The following is a 17,209-nucleotide window of genomic DNA, read 5'->3' on the forward strand; positions in this document are numbered from 1 at the left end:
TACCCATCTGGTTCCACACACACACACACACACAACAATATTCCATCTCTTCTTGAGGATGAAAAACCCACCTGTGTGTGTGTGTGTGTGTGTGTGTGTGTTGCAGGCAGATCGGTCATTAACTAATGCGCGGTGGGAGAGCGTGTCCACCGCTGCCGGCCTCGCCGAGGTCAGAGGTCACTGACGCAAAAGCACACCAGTCCATTGCGGGGCCGCTCTGCCTCATCCATCTCTGTCAGAGTCTCAGCCAAGAACACACACACACACACACACACACACACACAAACATAATGCATTGTGTATGGAGACATACATATTGGCATGCTCAGGTAGACACGTAAACATGCAGGCTCTTACATGCACATTTGTGAATGGATGGGGTTCAGACGTACACCCAAACACACACGTACGCATGCATTGCATATGATAACGTGTGCAAGCGTGCACACACACCTACACACAAATACACACGCGTGAATGGAGCAATCCTCAAAGCATCTGGTGTCAGTTTCACCTGAATATTGTGCACCCTATGGGAGGCAATTGAGAGAGCATGACAGTGGCAAGTGTTACGACCTATTTGTGTGTGCATGTGTGTGTGTGTGTGTGAGAGAGAGAGAGAGAGAGAGAGAGAGAGAGAGAGAGAGAGAGAGACTGAACACATGGCCTTTTCTCATCTTGCTTTCAAGACATGCCAGGAGTAACCGTATATGCAGCTGCTGAACACACACACACACACACACACACACACATACACACACACACACACAATACATGCATAAAAACAGTCTAATTAGTATATTTCATTTTTTACCACTTTGCCTGCATTAGACGATATGTGCTGTAGAAGCTGATCCCAAGTCAGTCTTAACTGCCTTTTTTCCACTTGGAAATTGAGTGACTGAGGTTTTCAGGGCCAGTTTTACACTTTTATAATATTTGTTTACATCGGTCATAATTGTAAACATTGAGACAGACCGGTATTTTGAGTTATGCCATGTTATGAAAGTTGCAAAAAACATTATTCAAGTCAAACTCTTGCGCCTCAAATATGACCGAATAATATCTGGATTTGGGGCTTTTTGGGGTATTTTCTCTGCATTTCCCCTATATTTACTTTCTCCGCTCCTGCGCCTTGCTGTGAGTTATAGGATAATACGCATTAAGTGTCATCCAGAGAGGTTCCATAGACAGGGAATTGGCTTGTATTTGCCTCTAATGGCACTTAAGGGAATATTCCTATTTATCTCTGTGTAGGTCAGCACTTAGCAGAAAGAGGAGAAATATACTATGGTGTTAAAAAGCTGAAAGATGTAAAGGCGTCGTTAAGAGTTTAACAGAGAGAGGGGGAGGGAATGAGAGAGAAAGCGATAAAGCGAGAGAGTGTATGGGAGAGGAAAGGAGGGATTGGGGAGGGTTGTACAGAGAGAGAAAGAGAGAGAGAAGCCAGTGATGAAGAGAGAAAGTGTGTGGGTGGAAAGTTTGGTTCCTGGCCATTGACTCTTTTCAATGTTACAACACCGGGGCCGCTGGTGATTGATCTCTCCGCTCTCCTCCCACCCTGCTCTCTCTCTTTCTCTCTCTCTTTCTCTCTCTCTCTCTCTCTCTGATCATCCTCCTCTCCTTCTTCTCTTGCTGATTCACTCCCTCTTCAAATCTTTTCACACAGTTTATCTCCCTCCCTCTCTCGATCCCTCCCTCCTTGTCTCCTTTTACCCGTCCCTCCTCTTCCTCCTTCCTAATCGCCCTCCTCCTCTTCCTTCCATCCTTCCTCCCTCCCTTCTTAACTCTCTCCCTCCTCTACCTCCCTCTCTTCCTCCTCCCTCCCTCTTCCTCCCTCCTTCCCCTCTCTCCTCCTCCTTCCTCCCCCCTTCCCCACCTCTTCCCTCTCAAACTCGCCCTCTCCTCTTCCTCCTTGCTCATTCCCTCCTTTTCATCCTCCCTAACTCCCTCCCTCCTCTCTCTCCTTCCTCTGTTCGAGCCCCTCTTCCTCCTTCCTCCTCTTGCTCTTTCTCCCTCCCTCCTTCTCTGCCTTCCTCCCTCTTTCCATCCTCTTCCTCTGTCCTCCACTTCTCCTTCCTCCCTCCTCCTCCTACCTTCCTTCCTTCTTCCTTCCTCCCTCCTCTATCTCCTCCCTTCCACATCTCTCTCTCTCTCCCTAACCCTCCTCTTCCCTCCATCCCTCTTCCACCTTCCTCCCTCCCCCTCAGGTGCTGTCGGGTCCTGGCCTGGATCCAGATGGTGTGTGTGTGTGTGTGTGTGTGTGTGTGGGTGGGGGGGGGGGGGTTGGGGCATCATTACTGTAATTAACATCAGTTAAAAAGGGTCCTGGGATGCTGAAAACCTCTGCATCGCCTGCTGCTCTCTCTCTCTCTCTCTCTCCCTCTATCTCGATCAGATCTCTGCAGTGTATTAGTCATATTTCAAAAGTAATGATATCGCTTATAATTATTCTATGGGAGCAGTCATTGATCACATTACTTGTTATTGTATATTACTTTATGAATGATCCCACATACAAACTTAACTTTTCTGCCATTTCACATCGAAGCCAGTCATTGTCTTTGCCTGTCTCTGTTCTTCCTCTCTCTCTCTCTCTCTCTGTCTCTCTGTTACATTTTCTCTTTGACACTTGCTCTCCCTTCGCCTCCCTTGTTCTCTCTCTCTCTCTGTCTCTGATCTTATCCGGCTGTTATTGTGTTTTTTTTTGCTCTCTTTCCCGCTTTTTCCTCTCTGATCCAGGTTGCGTCTGTCTCTCCGAGTATCTGTCGTTCCCTTTCATTCGTCTTTCTCTCTCTCTCTCTCTCTCTCGCTCTCCGTCTCTCCGTCTGTTCGCCCATCGCAGACAGAACAAACCCCCAAGGGTATCTTCCCTTTATCCTTTTTCTACAGCGTCACCTCCCTCCCTGCCCTCCCTCCCTCCCTCCGTCATCACTTCTTTCGCGATTTACGCTCGCCCCTTCTTTGTTTCTCTCTCTTTCTCTCTCTCGCGCCCTTTTCAATCTTGCCCTTTATCCTCCCTCCTTATCTCCCTCTCCATAGCCCGTCTCTCACTCATCTCCTCTGACAGCTGCTTTTCTTCTGCTCTCTCCCTCTCTCCCTCTATCACCCTGTCTTAATCATTGGGCCATTCGTTTAAGCTAGAAATCATTAAGCCTTTGAGCACAGACTGAAAAAAAAAAGTTTGCCAGTCGCTTTTTTAATTAATCCACAATGTCTCCCTCTGCCTGACCTCTGAGTGTGTGTGTGTGTGTGTGTGTGTGTGTGTGTGTGTGTGTGTTTGTGTGTGGAGTGTGTGTGTGTGTGGAGTGTGTGTGTGTGCGCTCGTGTCTGCGTCACTTGTTGTTGGTGCGGTTTCTCTGCTTGTTCCCAATTTACATTTTTCTCAATGTCTACCCATGGGCCAGTGTGTGTTATCCAGTGAAGGTGCGGTTACTTTCAAAATGTAATCTATTACACATTACTGATTGAAAAGTGTCATTACATAATCTCCTGGAATACTGAAACCTGGTAACCTGATGCTTTCACATGTTTTTTGGATTTGGTTCAAAGTCTATACGTTGCGTAATCAAGCAAACAGTTCATTCCAATTTGGAGTAATTTGAATAAAGTTTTGTTCTCATCTGTGGCAGACATATTTTCAAGGTGTGTGAAATTATGTTTTTGCATAATCTTAACTACTAAATGCCTTTTTTTTTACCCTCAGCAATGACTCACTATGTCAAAAGGATCTGAAATGTGACTTTAACCTTTTTTCAGTAGCTGTAACAGATCATTTTGTAATCAGATTATTGTAATCCCCTTACATGCATTGCCATGACTTCCCAGCCCCTGTGGTTCTACTATGCGTTCAAAATTGCCCATATATATTTATATCAGTCTGAAGGCATATTATACACACACGGGCTGGGAAATAATGAGATTACAGTTACCATTTTTGTATTCAGATTATTTTAATCCCATTACATATATTCCCATTAGCCCCCTTCAGACTGATATAAATACACGGGCAGCTCTCTTCTCCTCCGCTCTACAGTCTCTCTAGCGCTGTTTGTGTCGTGGCATTGATCTCTCTTCTGGAATACACAGCCTGACACATTAGAATTAGATTTTCACAAATGTCAACTTGATCTTCCCTTACTAAGCAGCTATTTTTCTTCTCCACTTTAGCCAATCCCTCATCCCCCCCCCCCGGCAGGGCCAGGAAATCTGTCTTTGCTGTTCATTGGCTAAGTGTCACCTCGCCTCAGCCAGTCACCATGTATCTCGGAGCGGCGCCGTCGGAGTTGTCAGGCGTGTTTTTTTTTAGCGGTCAAATTAACCGCTCGTTGTCATGTAGCTTGTATGATCCTTCTTATTAGGTTATTTTAATTGCCACCCAAAAAACATGCGTGTCCCGGGAGCCTGATAAACTTTCAACAGCGTAAATGGATTCGCACTTCATCACTTTCATCGCTATTGATTTTCCTAAAAGCTGAAGTTGGACTGCAGAGAGACAAGACAGAGGGAGAGAGAAGAGAGAGAGAGAGAGAGAGAGAGAGAGAGAGAGAGAGCTGATCGAATGGGAAAGAGGGAGCAGCAGTTTGTTTTGAAGTCGTCCCGCCCCCTTTTCTCCCTCTCCCGCCTATGAGGGATGAGGCTGCTGCCGATTTGGAGATGATTGATGGTCCTAGTAAATATGGCCATTACCATATAGGCTCTCCCCACCTTCGTCCCCATTATTCATTGTCAGCCGGGGCCACAAAGAGCCACTGTTGTAATTTTATGCAATTTACCCGCGCACTTAATGTGAATAGTGTAATATGAAAAATATGAAAATACACCTGGTGCTTTCCTCATCCTGAAACCGTTTGTTTGGGGTTTTTTACGTTTTTTGTACGAACGACTCTGCGATTTGAAAATATCTGCATACTCTCGTTTCAATACACAATACATATGTTATTGCACTTGTGGCCCGCCGTCAAGCGTTCGCCACTCAATGCAATAAACGCCGGGAGATGAAATATTAGCGGTAGTAAAATCCATATGTCCGCGGATTAATAGCTTTAGGCTCTAATGTTAGCGGTGAGGAAGACAATATTAGAGTCGGTGGGGAGTAACAAGCTTATTAACTCCGGAGCGAGCGGAGAGGCGTTCCTGTGGCAGTGTGCATGTTGAGTAGCAGCAAGCCGAGCAGGAATCTGCCCTAAGCGCTGTGTTTGATAAAGGAAAATTGTAGTGAAATGCCCTTTGTCCACTGGCTTATGAAGGAACAAGGATGGGCTGAACTCTAAGATAAATTTTGAGAAACTGGGTGTATTAATATACACAGTAAAGTAACAAACGCAATGATATAGTAGTGCATGAGAAAAGGAGTGTGTGTGTGTATGAGAGAGAGAGAGAGAGAGAGAGAGAGAGAGTGTGTGTGTGTGTGTGTGTGTGCGTGTGTGTGCATGTGTATAAGCAAGCGTGTGTGTGTGTGTGTGTGTGTGCAGGAATCTGAGTTTGTATGAATCAAAAAAGACAATGTTGAATGTAAGAAAAATGAGAATGAGGGTTTGTGTGTGTGTCCATGTGTATAAGCAAGCATGCATGTGTGTGTGTGTGTGAGAGAGAGAGAGAGTGTGTGTGTGTATGTTGCATGTGTATAAGCAAGCATATGTGTGTGTGTGTGTGTGTGTGTGTGCAGGAATCTGAGTTTATAAGAATCAAAAAAGACAATGTTGAATGTAAGAAATGAATTCAATGAATGAGGGTTTGTGTGTGTGTGCATGTATATAAGCAAGCATGCATGTGTGTAGGTGTGTGTGTGTGTGTGTGTGTGTGTGTGTGTGAGTTTGTATGAGTCACAGTCCACCACTATGGAGGGTGGACTGTATTACACAGTGGAAAGTGTGCAGGCCTACTGATGCACAGAGTGGAGAAATCCTACGCTTTTACTGCATGAACAGCATGCAACTGTGAATTACCGCTGCACTGCTGCTCTGCCTCGAGGAGTAATTACTTGAAAAATTCAAATGTGCTCTGTTTTCACCTGTCAGGGAGCACAAAGAACAATCTGTTAGCCAGCTGACTGAGAGGTCTGTGGTACAATATGCCCGCTGAATTCTGCCTGACGGATCGAGAAAGAACGGGCCGAATACAGATGCAGGAATAGGCTGCAGTTCTACTGGTGTTAGACCTTAAAGGTGCTGTGTGTAACATGTTAACATCAATAATTCATCACCACATTAATTATGAGTATAACTACTGTAAACAAACAAGACCATTGCTGAGAAGATTGCCATCCTCTACTGGCCTCTACACTGCATTTTATACTTTTACTGTGTGACATGGTTGGATTTGGACGGAAATCTGCTGGATTGCTTTACGGCACAAAACTCCTCCAGTGCAGACAGACACTAAAGCTAAAGCTCTGAGTTTCTTGTAATAGCAGATGGTGGAGTGAGTAAAATGTCATGGAAAAATCACTTCCAACATGTTTATCCTCTTCAGTAAAGCCAAAGGGAAAACAAACGCATCCAACAATACCACTGGTGTGATCAGGCTATGGTCTTATTTGTTTATGGTAATTATAGAAACTCATGACAGTGAAGTTGACAATGATATATTGATGTTTAAAATTGCTACACATAGCACCTTTAAAAGTCCCATATGGTGTAAAACAGGATTCCCCTTGCCTCTTTGATTATAAAGGAGTTGGATGTGCTATCTAAACATGGTGAAAGTATCAAAACGTACGGTTGCCAACTAAATCCACACAATTCATATTAGAAAATCAAGCCTCTAAATGAGCCGTTTGGACTTCTGTAACTTTGTGGCGTCACAAAGGTTCACTCATTATCATTTTTGTAAGAAATAATATACTAACAAAGTGTTTTTTTTAAAGCGGTTGAGCGGTTGTCATTGTTTATTAACCGGAGAGTTTTCCCTACCTGCAGCTGCCGGGCTGCGGTGTCTCACGTTTCACTCTTGAAACGGTTAGCCAATCAGAACAGAGGGGTCGTTAATATTAATGAGCCTTAAAGGCACAGCGACAGAAACAGCCTGTTCTTGGTAAGGCTCAGAGAGATGCTGGAAAATGAACGTGTAAAAATGGATTGAGAGTGTTTTTGGTACATGACATCACACACACAGCTTTGAATGGACCTCAAAACATAAAATAAAACACTGGAAAGTGGAGAATATGGGACCTTTAAGAGTAAACAATGTAGTACATACATGTACACAGTAAATATGATGGGCACTAAAGAGTCTGACAGTATCAGTGTTTCCCATACAATATTTCCCAAACCGACACAAACTGAATGGAAGCTTGAAATGAAGCCTTAATAGTCAGATGGAAGTATAGCAGTCAGCTAATGTTGTAAGCACTGAGTATCATGAGCGCCTCCATTAACATGGGAGGGAATGGAACCTCTAACCCTGGCAGTGTTCGGGCCTTGCTCCATACAGAACCTATAGGTTTCTGTAATGCTTCCTCACACTGAGTGCAGACAGCCAGGACATTTTGTGCTGTAGCCTTCTGAGGTGTGACGGTCATGGGCGTTTACTCACCCTCTCTCCCTCCCTTCTTTCCCTCCTTTCTTCCCTCTCTTCTTCCCTCCCTCTCTCCCTCCCTCCCTCTGAGTGACATATCAGTCGTTCAGCGGAGTCTCTGTAGCTGTTAAGCGTCGCTTTATTGATGCTTTGCTCAAAGGCGTGACGCCGCTATTCCTCCTCCTCCTGCTCTCCCTCCATCACTCCCCCTCTCCCTCGTGTTCTTCCTCTCTTTCTCTCTCTCTCTTTCTTTCGGCAGAGGAGAAGTAATGACTTGGTATCCCCCGCTGATTGGTTGATATATGGCTTTATTAGGAGGGAGAGAGACAGAGAGAGAGATATGGAGAGAGAGAGAGGGAGGGAGGGAGGGAAGGATGTAGAAAGGGAGAAAGGAAGAGAGAGAGAAGGTGAGAGAGAGGGGAAGAGACAGGGGGGAGAAGGTTTGGAGAGGGAGGGAGAGAGAAAGGGTAAGAGAGAAGAAGAGAGAGGGAGATAGAGGGAGGGTGACATGGAGAGAGAGAGAGAGATTAAGAGAGATAGAGAGAGAGGGGAGAAAGAGGAAGAGAGAGAAAAGGAGATGAGAGTGGGAGAGAGAAGAGGAAAGAGAGAGAGAAGGAATAAAAGCTGGAATGAACTTTGAGCTTAGCTGTGATTGTTAATGAATAAAAAAATGCGACTTGATTGAACGTAAATGAAGAGAGGACACTGGAGATGAGAAAGTAAAAGACCATTTGTGTGTGTGTGTGTGTGTGTGTGTGTGTGTGTGTGTGTGTGTGACACAACAGACAGACATAATCCTTGGCAGGCCAGCCAAACCCCATCCCTGCACATACACACACACACACACACACACACACACACACACACTCATGTAAAGAATGGGAGTGGGTAATGGGGGTGAAAATAACACTCTCTGCTGCCCAGTTGTCATCTGACTCGGGGGTTCAGGGTGACTTTAATGGTTGAAATTCTTAATAAGTTAAATTAATCCTGCTCTTCATTAAGGTCACTCTATAATTGGCGTTGAATGTCTGCGGGATTACGTGCACAAGTCCTGCTCACACACACACACACACACACTGTTGTGTCTTGGCCCTCCCTCTGTAGCTGGGTTAGACTGATATATCAGTTTGCCGATATTGGCCTTTTATGAACATATTGGCCAGTCAGTGTCGTCTACCTTTGATATGATGCAGCTTGATTATGAATTTATTATATAATTGATCAATGCTACACTGGTTGTCTATGGGAAGCTCTTAAGCATTCATTCTAATGCAGCGTTTTGATCGCATTCCACATAAGTATGCATGAATTTGCTTAAGTGCCATGGTGTAAATGCTGTTTAAGAGGCTTTTCCACCCTGCTAAGAATAAAACTCTTAGGGAAACACTGAATATCTGTAATTTTTTGGAATATTTTTTTGCATGAAAATGGTCATATTCAAAGATACTGAGTGTATTGGTATGTATATCGGTATTGGTATCGGCCTTCCAAACCCCTTTCAGTTGAACCCTAAGCTGGATTCTGTTCAGAATGTTTTAGCCCCGAGAGCCTTAACCCTGGATCAGTGCTTCCCCTCCATCGGAGCCCTCTGAAGTCTGATCCAGCCTGGACCGGGCTGGATACACACCGGCCTGTTAGGGAAATGAAGGAGGAGCGGTACGTTCAGGGGCTTAAAAAAAAAAAAACATACTCGGATTCCATCTTCAGCTTGATCCTCATATTATTTCTCAAGACGTGCTTGGCAGGAGAAGACTTTATTAGCTCCTACGGGGAAAGCTGGTTTTGCACCAGATCATATCACTGCACACACAACACTGACAGGACATTAAACAAGTCCCATGGAGAGCGCACAGCAAAAACACTCATCTCTATAGTTCAATCTGGGCTAAAAGAAATAAGTGAAAACTGCGTTAAGTGCAGTGTGGGAGTGCAAAATTGCAGCGGGCTACAATTATTATGCATTATTTATTAAACAAACTGCCTCTGTAAAGTGTGTACCTCAGTCTCACCTAACATCGCAAACTAACTCCCATTTGAACATTGTCATCACTGCCTTGTAAACACACTGCAGTTGAGAAAGAGGCCTGAATTAAAAGCAGTGTACACACAAACCAAATTTGCAGGCCTGAAACACAGTGTTATGCAGAAAGTTACTAAGAAAATTTGGCATGCTCACTATAGTAAGAAGAGGCTGGATCATGTAAATACTGTTGACACTAACTTTGTTTTGTATGTGATGTCTGTCACTCATACATTTTCTCTCAGTCTGGACCTAAACCCAAACCAAACAACCTTATTTGGTTTCTGCACAGAAAAAAGTGGAAGGAATTTTTTTTCTGTTGTATGTAAACTTTATATAAAGAAATAAAAAGGTCTTTTTGTAACATCTTACTTGTTCAAGGTTAAAAGTAAAAAAGAATGAAAAATACATGAATGGAAAAATTCCCTTTTCTTTTATAGCCAGAAATAGTAGTTAGGTAGCTAGTGAACTACACCTCAAAATGACAAAAAAAAACTGTAATAAACTATTAAAAACAGTATCCAAATTTGAATTCAGTTAACCTCCACCTCCCTCACATGGAGTTACAGTGTCCCTCATGTAATTTGCCCCATGGCGACTTCTCTCCATGTATTTAAACGTTCAGTTTTACACACATGCTGCCTCAGGTTATGACTCAAGGCAATTTCTCCTGCTTTTAACCTTTGCTTAACGATGGAATGAGCAAGAGACGCTGTGTGTGTGTGTGTGTGTGTGTGTGTGCTCTTGCATGTCCTTGCATCCGCGCTGTATTTCCTCGTAATGTTTTGAATCACATCATCGTTACCAAACAGGGATGGACTCTAAAATACACACATCTTGTCCAGTATATGTAATAGCGAGTCACTCTACTGTACTGCATGTTAAGTAACACACGGCTCGACGTGCGGTCCTGTGGTCCGAGGCTTCATTTGGGATTAACACTCAGGGAATTACAGATTACCACACTCCACTTTTGACCTTCTGTGTCTAGTCAGCCGGTGATGTGCGGATGGGCTTTTATCTTTTAGCGGTTACAGCGACTCAATCTCGCTGCAGAGGCCGCAACCTCCAGTCTCCAGCCAAATGCAATTGCTCATGTTGTGTCACACTTTGGTCATGAAAGGAGGAATTACATGTGAGTAGTTCTTTGACTAATAAGCAGACGTCAAAGCTTAGCTTGAGCCGTAATGAGCTTCAGTCCAACAAGTTCTAAAGCGGTAACATGCATTAACTTGCTTAGGATGAAAATGGGATGTGTTTGTTTTTTTCTGCACACTGCAAAAAATGCCCAAGAAGTGAAGAATTCAAGAAGTGGAGATAATTCCACTTGTTTCCAATTTCACTTGTTGCAGAAACAGTGTCAATATCTTAAAACAAAGCTGAATTTAAGTCAGATAATAAGACAAACCTTTAGTGATGCAAGTGGGGAAATGGGGTTGCTGCAGCAGCAAGTAGTAAAAGGATACAGATACAGATACAGAATATTGCAAATGGGGGTTATATAAACCACAACAAGTGACAATTTCTATCCTATACATAGTAGAAATGTATGAAAAAGTCAAATTATGAAAAAGTGTGGATTACAGCATTAAAAGATATAGAAAAATAGCAGCAGGAGTAGCGCTAGAACTTACTGAGAAATAATGAAATTAGTGAAAATTAGAAAAAATGTATAGCAAATGAGAGCATATATACACATAATGTGCAGAAATGTGCTCGTATTTGCATTAACAGGTCTATAGAGGGGCATACATACTGTATGCAAAGAAAGTGCATATAGGCATATATACATGTTGTAAAAAACTATACTACTTCCAAATATATTCAGATCACTCCACTAGTATCAAGAAATTGCCACAAAAAAACAGAAACAAGTGAAACCATCCCAAGGCATCAGCACATTTTTACACTTATTTTAAGAAATATTTGAAGGCATAAAATAGGAGTAAAATCCTTGTTCAGATGGATATTTTTTGCAGCTCATGTCTGTCTCCCTCTCTCTTTCTCTCTCTCTCTCTCTCTCTCTCTCCCTCCCTGCTTCTGTCAACCGAGGGCCAGCTGCCAGCTCACCCCGCCGTACTTTCTCTGTCCTCATCCATATTTGATGCATCTCATTAAAACTTGATCGTGGAAACACTCCGGCATTCTGACATTCCCTCTGATCCGCTATTTAGTCTCCCCTCTGCGGTCGGGAAGCGAGGGAAGAGTTTCCCGTCAGTCAACGTACGTGCGTCCCGAGTAAAAAAACACTCAACGCAAACACGAGGTCAGGGGGAGAGACGTCAAAACTGCCTGATCGGTTCCGCCAAACAAGTTTTCCGACGCCTCGCGCGTTGAGTAAAGTGAGCAGAGTAAAGTGAGCAGAGTAAAGTGAGCAGAGTAAAGTGAGCAGGGTAAAGTGAGCAGGGTGAACAGACGATGCCAGATGGTTCATTTAACTTTAAGCGTGCTGGTAAAGTTGTTCTTGTTTGTGTTTCTTGACTTTTTTTCCTACTATTGAGCGTTCTGTTGCGAGCAAAGAGGCGTAGGTTCAAAGGCGATCCATCCATGAAGTGTTCGCCCCTTCGCTGGGTGCTGGGCAGTCGGTACAAGCGCAGGAACACGTGAATGGGTGTAGATACACACACACACACACACACACACACACACACACACACACACACACACACACTTGTCCCAGCCTAACATATAGTAAACGCACGCACCTTGCCTCCCTCGCTTGAATCCGTCTAAGGAGGTTGCTCCGTTTTAAGCAGACACCCAAGGTCCCATGAATCCTGCTGAAGGCCACAGTTGACAGATGCACACACACACAGACACACACACACACACGCACACGCACACGCACACGCACACACACACACGCTCTCCCTCTCTGTCTCTGTTTGACCATTTCACAGTGTAAATATCAAGACCTGCCTCGTTTGGTCGCTCACATGTGTGTACTGGACCAGGTGTGTGTGTTCCTAGATGTTACCATTAACATGTTTAACCCTCTGTGTAGGGCCCCAGCCTCTACCACAGACTACATGTGTGTGTGTGTGTGTGTGTGTGTGTTGCTGGACGCTAACAGTGTGTTGCACCCTGTGTTTCCCATGCAGAGCCCCAGTTGAAGGGCATCGTCACGCGGCTCTACTGCAGACACGGCTTCTACCTCCAGATGCTGCCGGATGGCACCATGGAAGGCACAAAGGACGAAAGCAGCTCCTTCTGTAAGTGAAGGATCGCTCACACACACACCCACACACACACACACTTAGATACAGTTGAGAAAAAGTATTCAACCCCCTCCTTGACTTTTTATACATTTTGTTTTGCCACTGCACAAAATGATTTCAAAATGCTTTTACATTTGGGGTCTTATTTGTCTGAGATGTGTGTAAAGTACTCACACACACTCTTTCACACACACCGACACACACACACACACACACACACAAATACACACAATACAGTCAGCTACAGTGTACCTCACAACTCGGCCAATTCATTTGCGATTTGGAATCCTGATTTCCCCGACTTCCCAAATTGGCGGGACGTTCAAGTTCCTGGTAGTAAAGTCGTATATCCGATAATCCCAACAGAATGCATAATAAAACTGTCGTTATTATAGGTTTGATTTCCACTGGGATCGCTCACGCTGAAAATGTATACACACTCAGTGAGGCACTTTGGGCGAATGTACCGACCATCTGTTAATGTTAATCTATCACAACAGTTCAAGTTCCACACACACACTGTTCGACTGCATTTCTTATACAATCCCTCTGCCCTTTAAATTACAAGCCTCATGTATCTGTGGATCACTCATCTGTATTGGTGTGTGTGTGTATGTGTGTGTGTGTGTGTGTGTGTGTGTGTGTCTGGCGATGCTGTCTGGCATTTCTAGTCTGTTATCTCTGTGGCGGACAGCAACACAGCTGATGGTCTCTGTGGTTCCCTCAGTCACTGCACTGGGATGTAATGAGGATATAGTGATTCCTAAAGCATCCCAGTGGGACGGTTAGAGACCTAAACCGCTGGACAAATGATTCACAGCCGGAGCCGGAGGCAAATGCTGCCTTCCAATGCTCCTCGTAAAAACTCCTACTTCCTAGATCAGGAGTCGTACGCTTTTGGTCGTAAATAACAAAACGGACCCGCCATAGCAAAAGTAGTTTTTGGTGGCTAGTTTTTGGTTTTTACTTTAGGAAACAAGCAGCGCAAAGCTACTTTGTGCTGAATGAAGTCCACATCAGGCATTTAATTGATGTTTTATTAATTTAATAAAACCACAAATGACATCTAGAAGTTAAAGGAAATTGATCATAGACTTTCCCAGTTTCCCAGTATTTGCTGGGTGCTCTAAACCTGTAATTACGGTACGTCTGACTGCACTTGCAGGCAGCGGAAGGTCTTCTGAGGATCTGAAGTCAAGACTTCAAGCTCTCCCCATTAGTCCGTAAACCCTCAGTCGTCCTCTGTTGCTGAGCCCCCAGCTGCTCTCAGGTCTGTACACAAACACACACACCTCAACCTCCAAAGGGGTCATCACCTGGGTGATTACCGACCAAAAGAATCATATCCCACAATCCCCTAGAGTCCCCAGACGCCCAAACCCACCTTCCGTGAGAGATCAATACTGTATTATAGGATATCCCCGATGTGGCGACGCAGCGTTTTTCCTGTCAAAACACCGGCCTGGACGGAAAACATGAAGTTAGCACAATTTGGGATTTATAATGTAGAGGGAGGCAAAAGAAAACAAGCACTTTGACTCTGAGTTGTGGTTCCCTCTGTAAAGTTAGTTATAGTATGTTTGCATTTCGGTATTTTAATTTTTATGTCAAAATAACAGTGAGTAACATTATTTCATGTTAATGGTAAGAATAACCTGGCTTTAACCTTGGTTATCCCTTTGTTATGTCATGTCATATTATGTTGTTATGTTATGTTATGCTATACTATGCTATGCTATTTCATGTCATGTCATGTCATGTCATGCTATGTCATGTTATGTTATGTTATGTTATGTTATGCTATGCTATGCTATGCTATGTTATGTTATGTTATGCTATGCTATGCTATGTTATGTTATGTTATGTTATGTTATGCTATGCCATGCTATGTTATGTTATGTTATGTTATGCTATGCTATGCTATACTATGGTATGCTATGTCATGTTATGTTATGTTATGTTATGTTATGTTATGCTATGCTATGCTATGTTATGTTATGTTATGCTATGCTATGCTATGCTATGTTATGTTATGTTATGCTATGCTATGCTATGTTATGTTATGTTATGTTATGTTATGCTATGCTATGCTATACTATGGTATGCTATGTTATGTTATGTTATGCTATGCTATGCTATGCTATGTTATGTTATGTTATGCTATGCTATGTTATGTTATGCTATGCTATGCTATGCTATGTTATGTTATGTTATGTTATGTTATGTTATGCTATGCTATGCTATGTTATGCTATGTTATGCTATGATATGTTATGTTATGTTATGTTATGTTATGTTATGTTATGTTATGTTATGCTATGTTATGTTATGCTATGCTATGCTATGTTATGTTATGTTATGTTATGTTATTCTATGCTATGCTATGCTATGCTATGCTATGTTATGTTATATTATGTTATGTTATGTTATGTTATGCTATGCTATGCTATGTTATGCTATGTTATGCTATGATATGTTATGTTATGTTATGTTATGTTATGCTATGTTATGTTATGCTATGCTATGCTATGTTATGTTATGTTATGTTATGTTATGTTATTCTATGCTATGCTATGCTATGCTATGCTATGCTATGTTATGTTATATTATGTTATGTTATGTTATGTTATGCTGATCAGGGACTATACAAATTGTGTTTGTGCAATGCTGTTCATTTGAATTGGGACAAACCAAGCAGGTAAACATTTCAACACAATTTTCCAATGCACTGGATTTGATGTAACTATATCTCCTGTGCTATGAACTAGGATGATTGCCTATGCAGAAACCTATCTTAGAGGAAAATAATGGGTGGTGAGAGCAGGTATGCCACCGGTGTTATGAAGCAAATGCCTCCAATCATAGATGTTTGGTTAAATTAGGCCCGCAACACCTCCAGAAAAGCTCAACCATAACTGATCAGACCTGCGCTCACCTCTATCCCTCTTACACAACAACACACCTACACTGAGACACTTTAAACATTCTCATGCTGGATCTGAAATATTCATAACATCGTACAGCACAGGGCACATCTGAAGGCGAACGGGGGCTCGTTTCCAGACGGGACGCGGCGACGGGGGCTGTTGCGTAACCCGCTCCCGGCACGTCGGGGGCATTAAACATCCGTCAGCGGAGGTCACCCCCGCAAAAGTGTTTGCGTGGGGGTGTTGACTTACGGTTCATTTTATAACAACTATAATTCCATCAATCCCGGGATCTGCTTTAATGCTATCCCGGGCCTCTTTGCGGTCTCAGGGGGACAGCGGTGGTGTTTGGAGAGGGGGAGGGAGGGGGGGGGGGTGGAGGGGGACTGACAGGTAACTCCCGTACAACTCATAAATTCTGCACTTTTCATCCAAGGCGGATTATTTATTCATTCCGGACGCACGGTGGAATAGTTGAGTGATTGACATTATTGTAATTGAGTATCAATCTGCAGCACAATCATCTACCTGGCTGCGCAGAATATTGAAAGGGGAGAAAACGGCTGCGTGGGCATGTACCCGTACTCCGTGAGTGTGTGTGTGTGTGTGTGTGTGTGTGTGTGTGCAGCAGACTGTCGGGCTTATCTCTTGTAGTCTCCCCCGGGAGCGTAGACTTTTCCCATAAAGTATAATGCAAACCGGCCTGGAACTATAGCCTGCTTTCCATTCCATTTCAGTCAAATAGCTCTAATTTTCCCCCAGAATGACATCGCTGTGCTTCATTTTGCCTTTTGGAGCCAACAGGCATCGTGTACTGTCCCGGCTACGGACTGTGACACACCTCCTCAGTTATAACCACACCTCTTTGTCCCAATGTGTGATTTTTTTCCCCCTCATATGTGGCAAAGATCTGATGTTTTCTGATCAGTGTGGACAGAAAAAAGCTTTTTTTAAGTTCAGATCAACAATGGAAAGAAAGCCAAATAGCCGACTTGATTGGTATTTGGAAGACGCATCATTCCAATCAAAACTAAATGGCATGTGACATCTTTTGTTATTCTTACTCTGTGCACACATCTTTTCAACATCAGTGTCAGTTCATATTGGTGTCAGATATGGGTTACATCCTAGAATAGATGTGAACGGTCACCAAAAAATCAAATGTGATCAGCGATTTGGAATCGAGCCTGAAGGCCCGGGGTGTGAACATAGCCTTTGATGCACCCCATCCCTTTGTCTCTCTCTCTCTCTCTCTCCTCTCTCTCTCTCTCTCTCTCTCTCTCTCTCTCTCTCTCACATCCTGAAATCCTTCCCGTCCTCCTTCCCCTTCTCCCTCTCCCTCCCTCAAAACCGTGACTCATCCCTTCAGGTCAGCCCGGCCCAGCGTCACGTTCCTTCAGCTTCCTCCTTGTCCAGACAAAAAGTGGCGTCACCCTCCGCTCCCCTCCATCTCCAGACTCCTCAAAATGGAGTATACGTGCGTGTGTGTGTGTGTGTGTGTGTGCGTGCAGTAATTATGCACCT

At 43.6% G+C, this 17,209-nt stretch overlaps 1 protein-coding gene across 1 annotated transcript in view; it reads left to right on the plus strand.

Moving 5' to 3' along the window:
* fgf11a (fibroblast growth factor 11a) overlaps positions 1 to 17,209 on the plus strand; it is a 79,677-nt gene that overhangs the window by 28,848 nt on the left and 33,620 nt on the right. The window contains exon 2 of the mRNA XM_078291758.1: positions 12,643 to 12,753. Coding sequence (XP_078147884.1) covers positions 12,643 to 12,753 — 111 coding nt within the window. The remainder of the gene's footprint in view (positions 1 to 12,642; positions 12,754 to 17,209) is intronic.

Source organism: Centroberyx gerrardi, chromosome 23, assembly GCF_048128805.1.
Source record: "Centroberyx gerrardi isolate f3 chromosome 23, fCenGer3.hap1.cur.20231027, whole genome shotgun sequence".
Classification (NCBI taxonomy): domain Eukaryota; kingdom Metazoa; phylum Chordata; class Actinopteri; order Beryciformes; family Berycidae; genus Centroberyx; species Centroberyx gerrardi.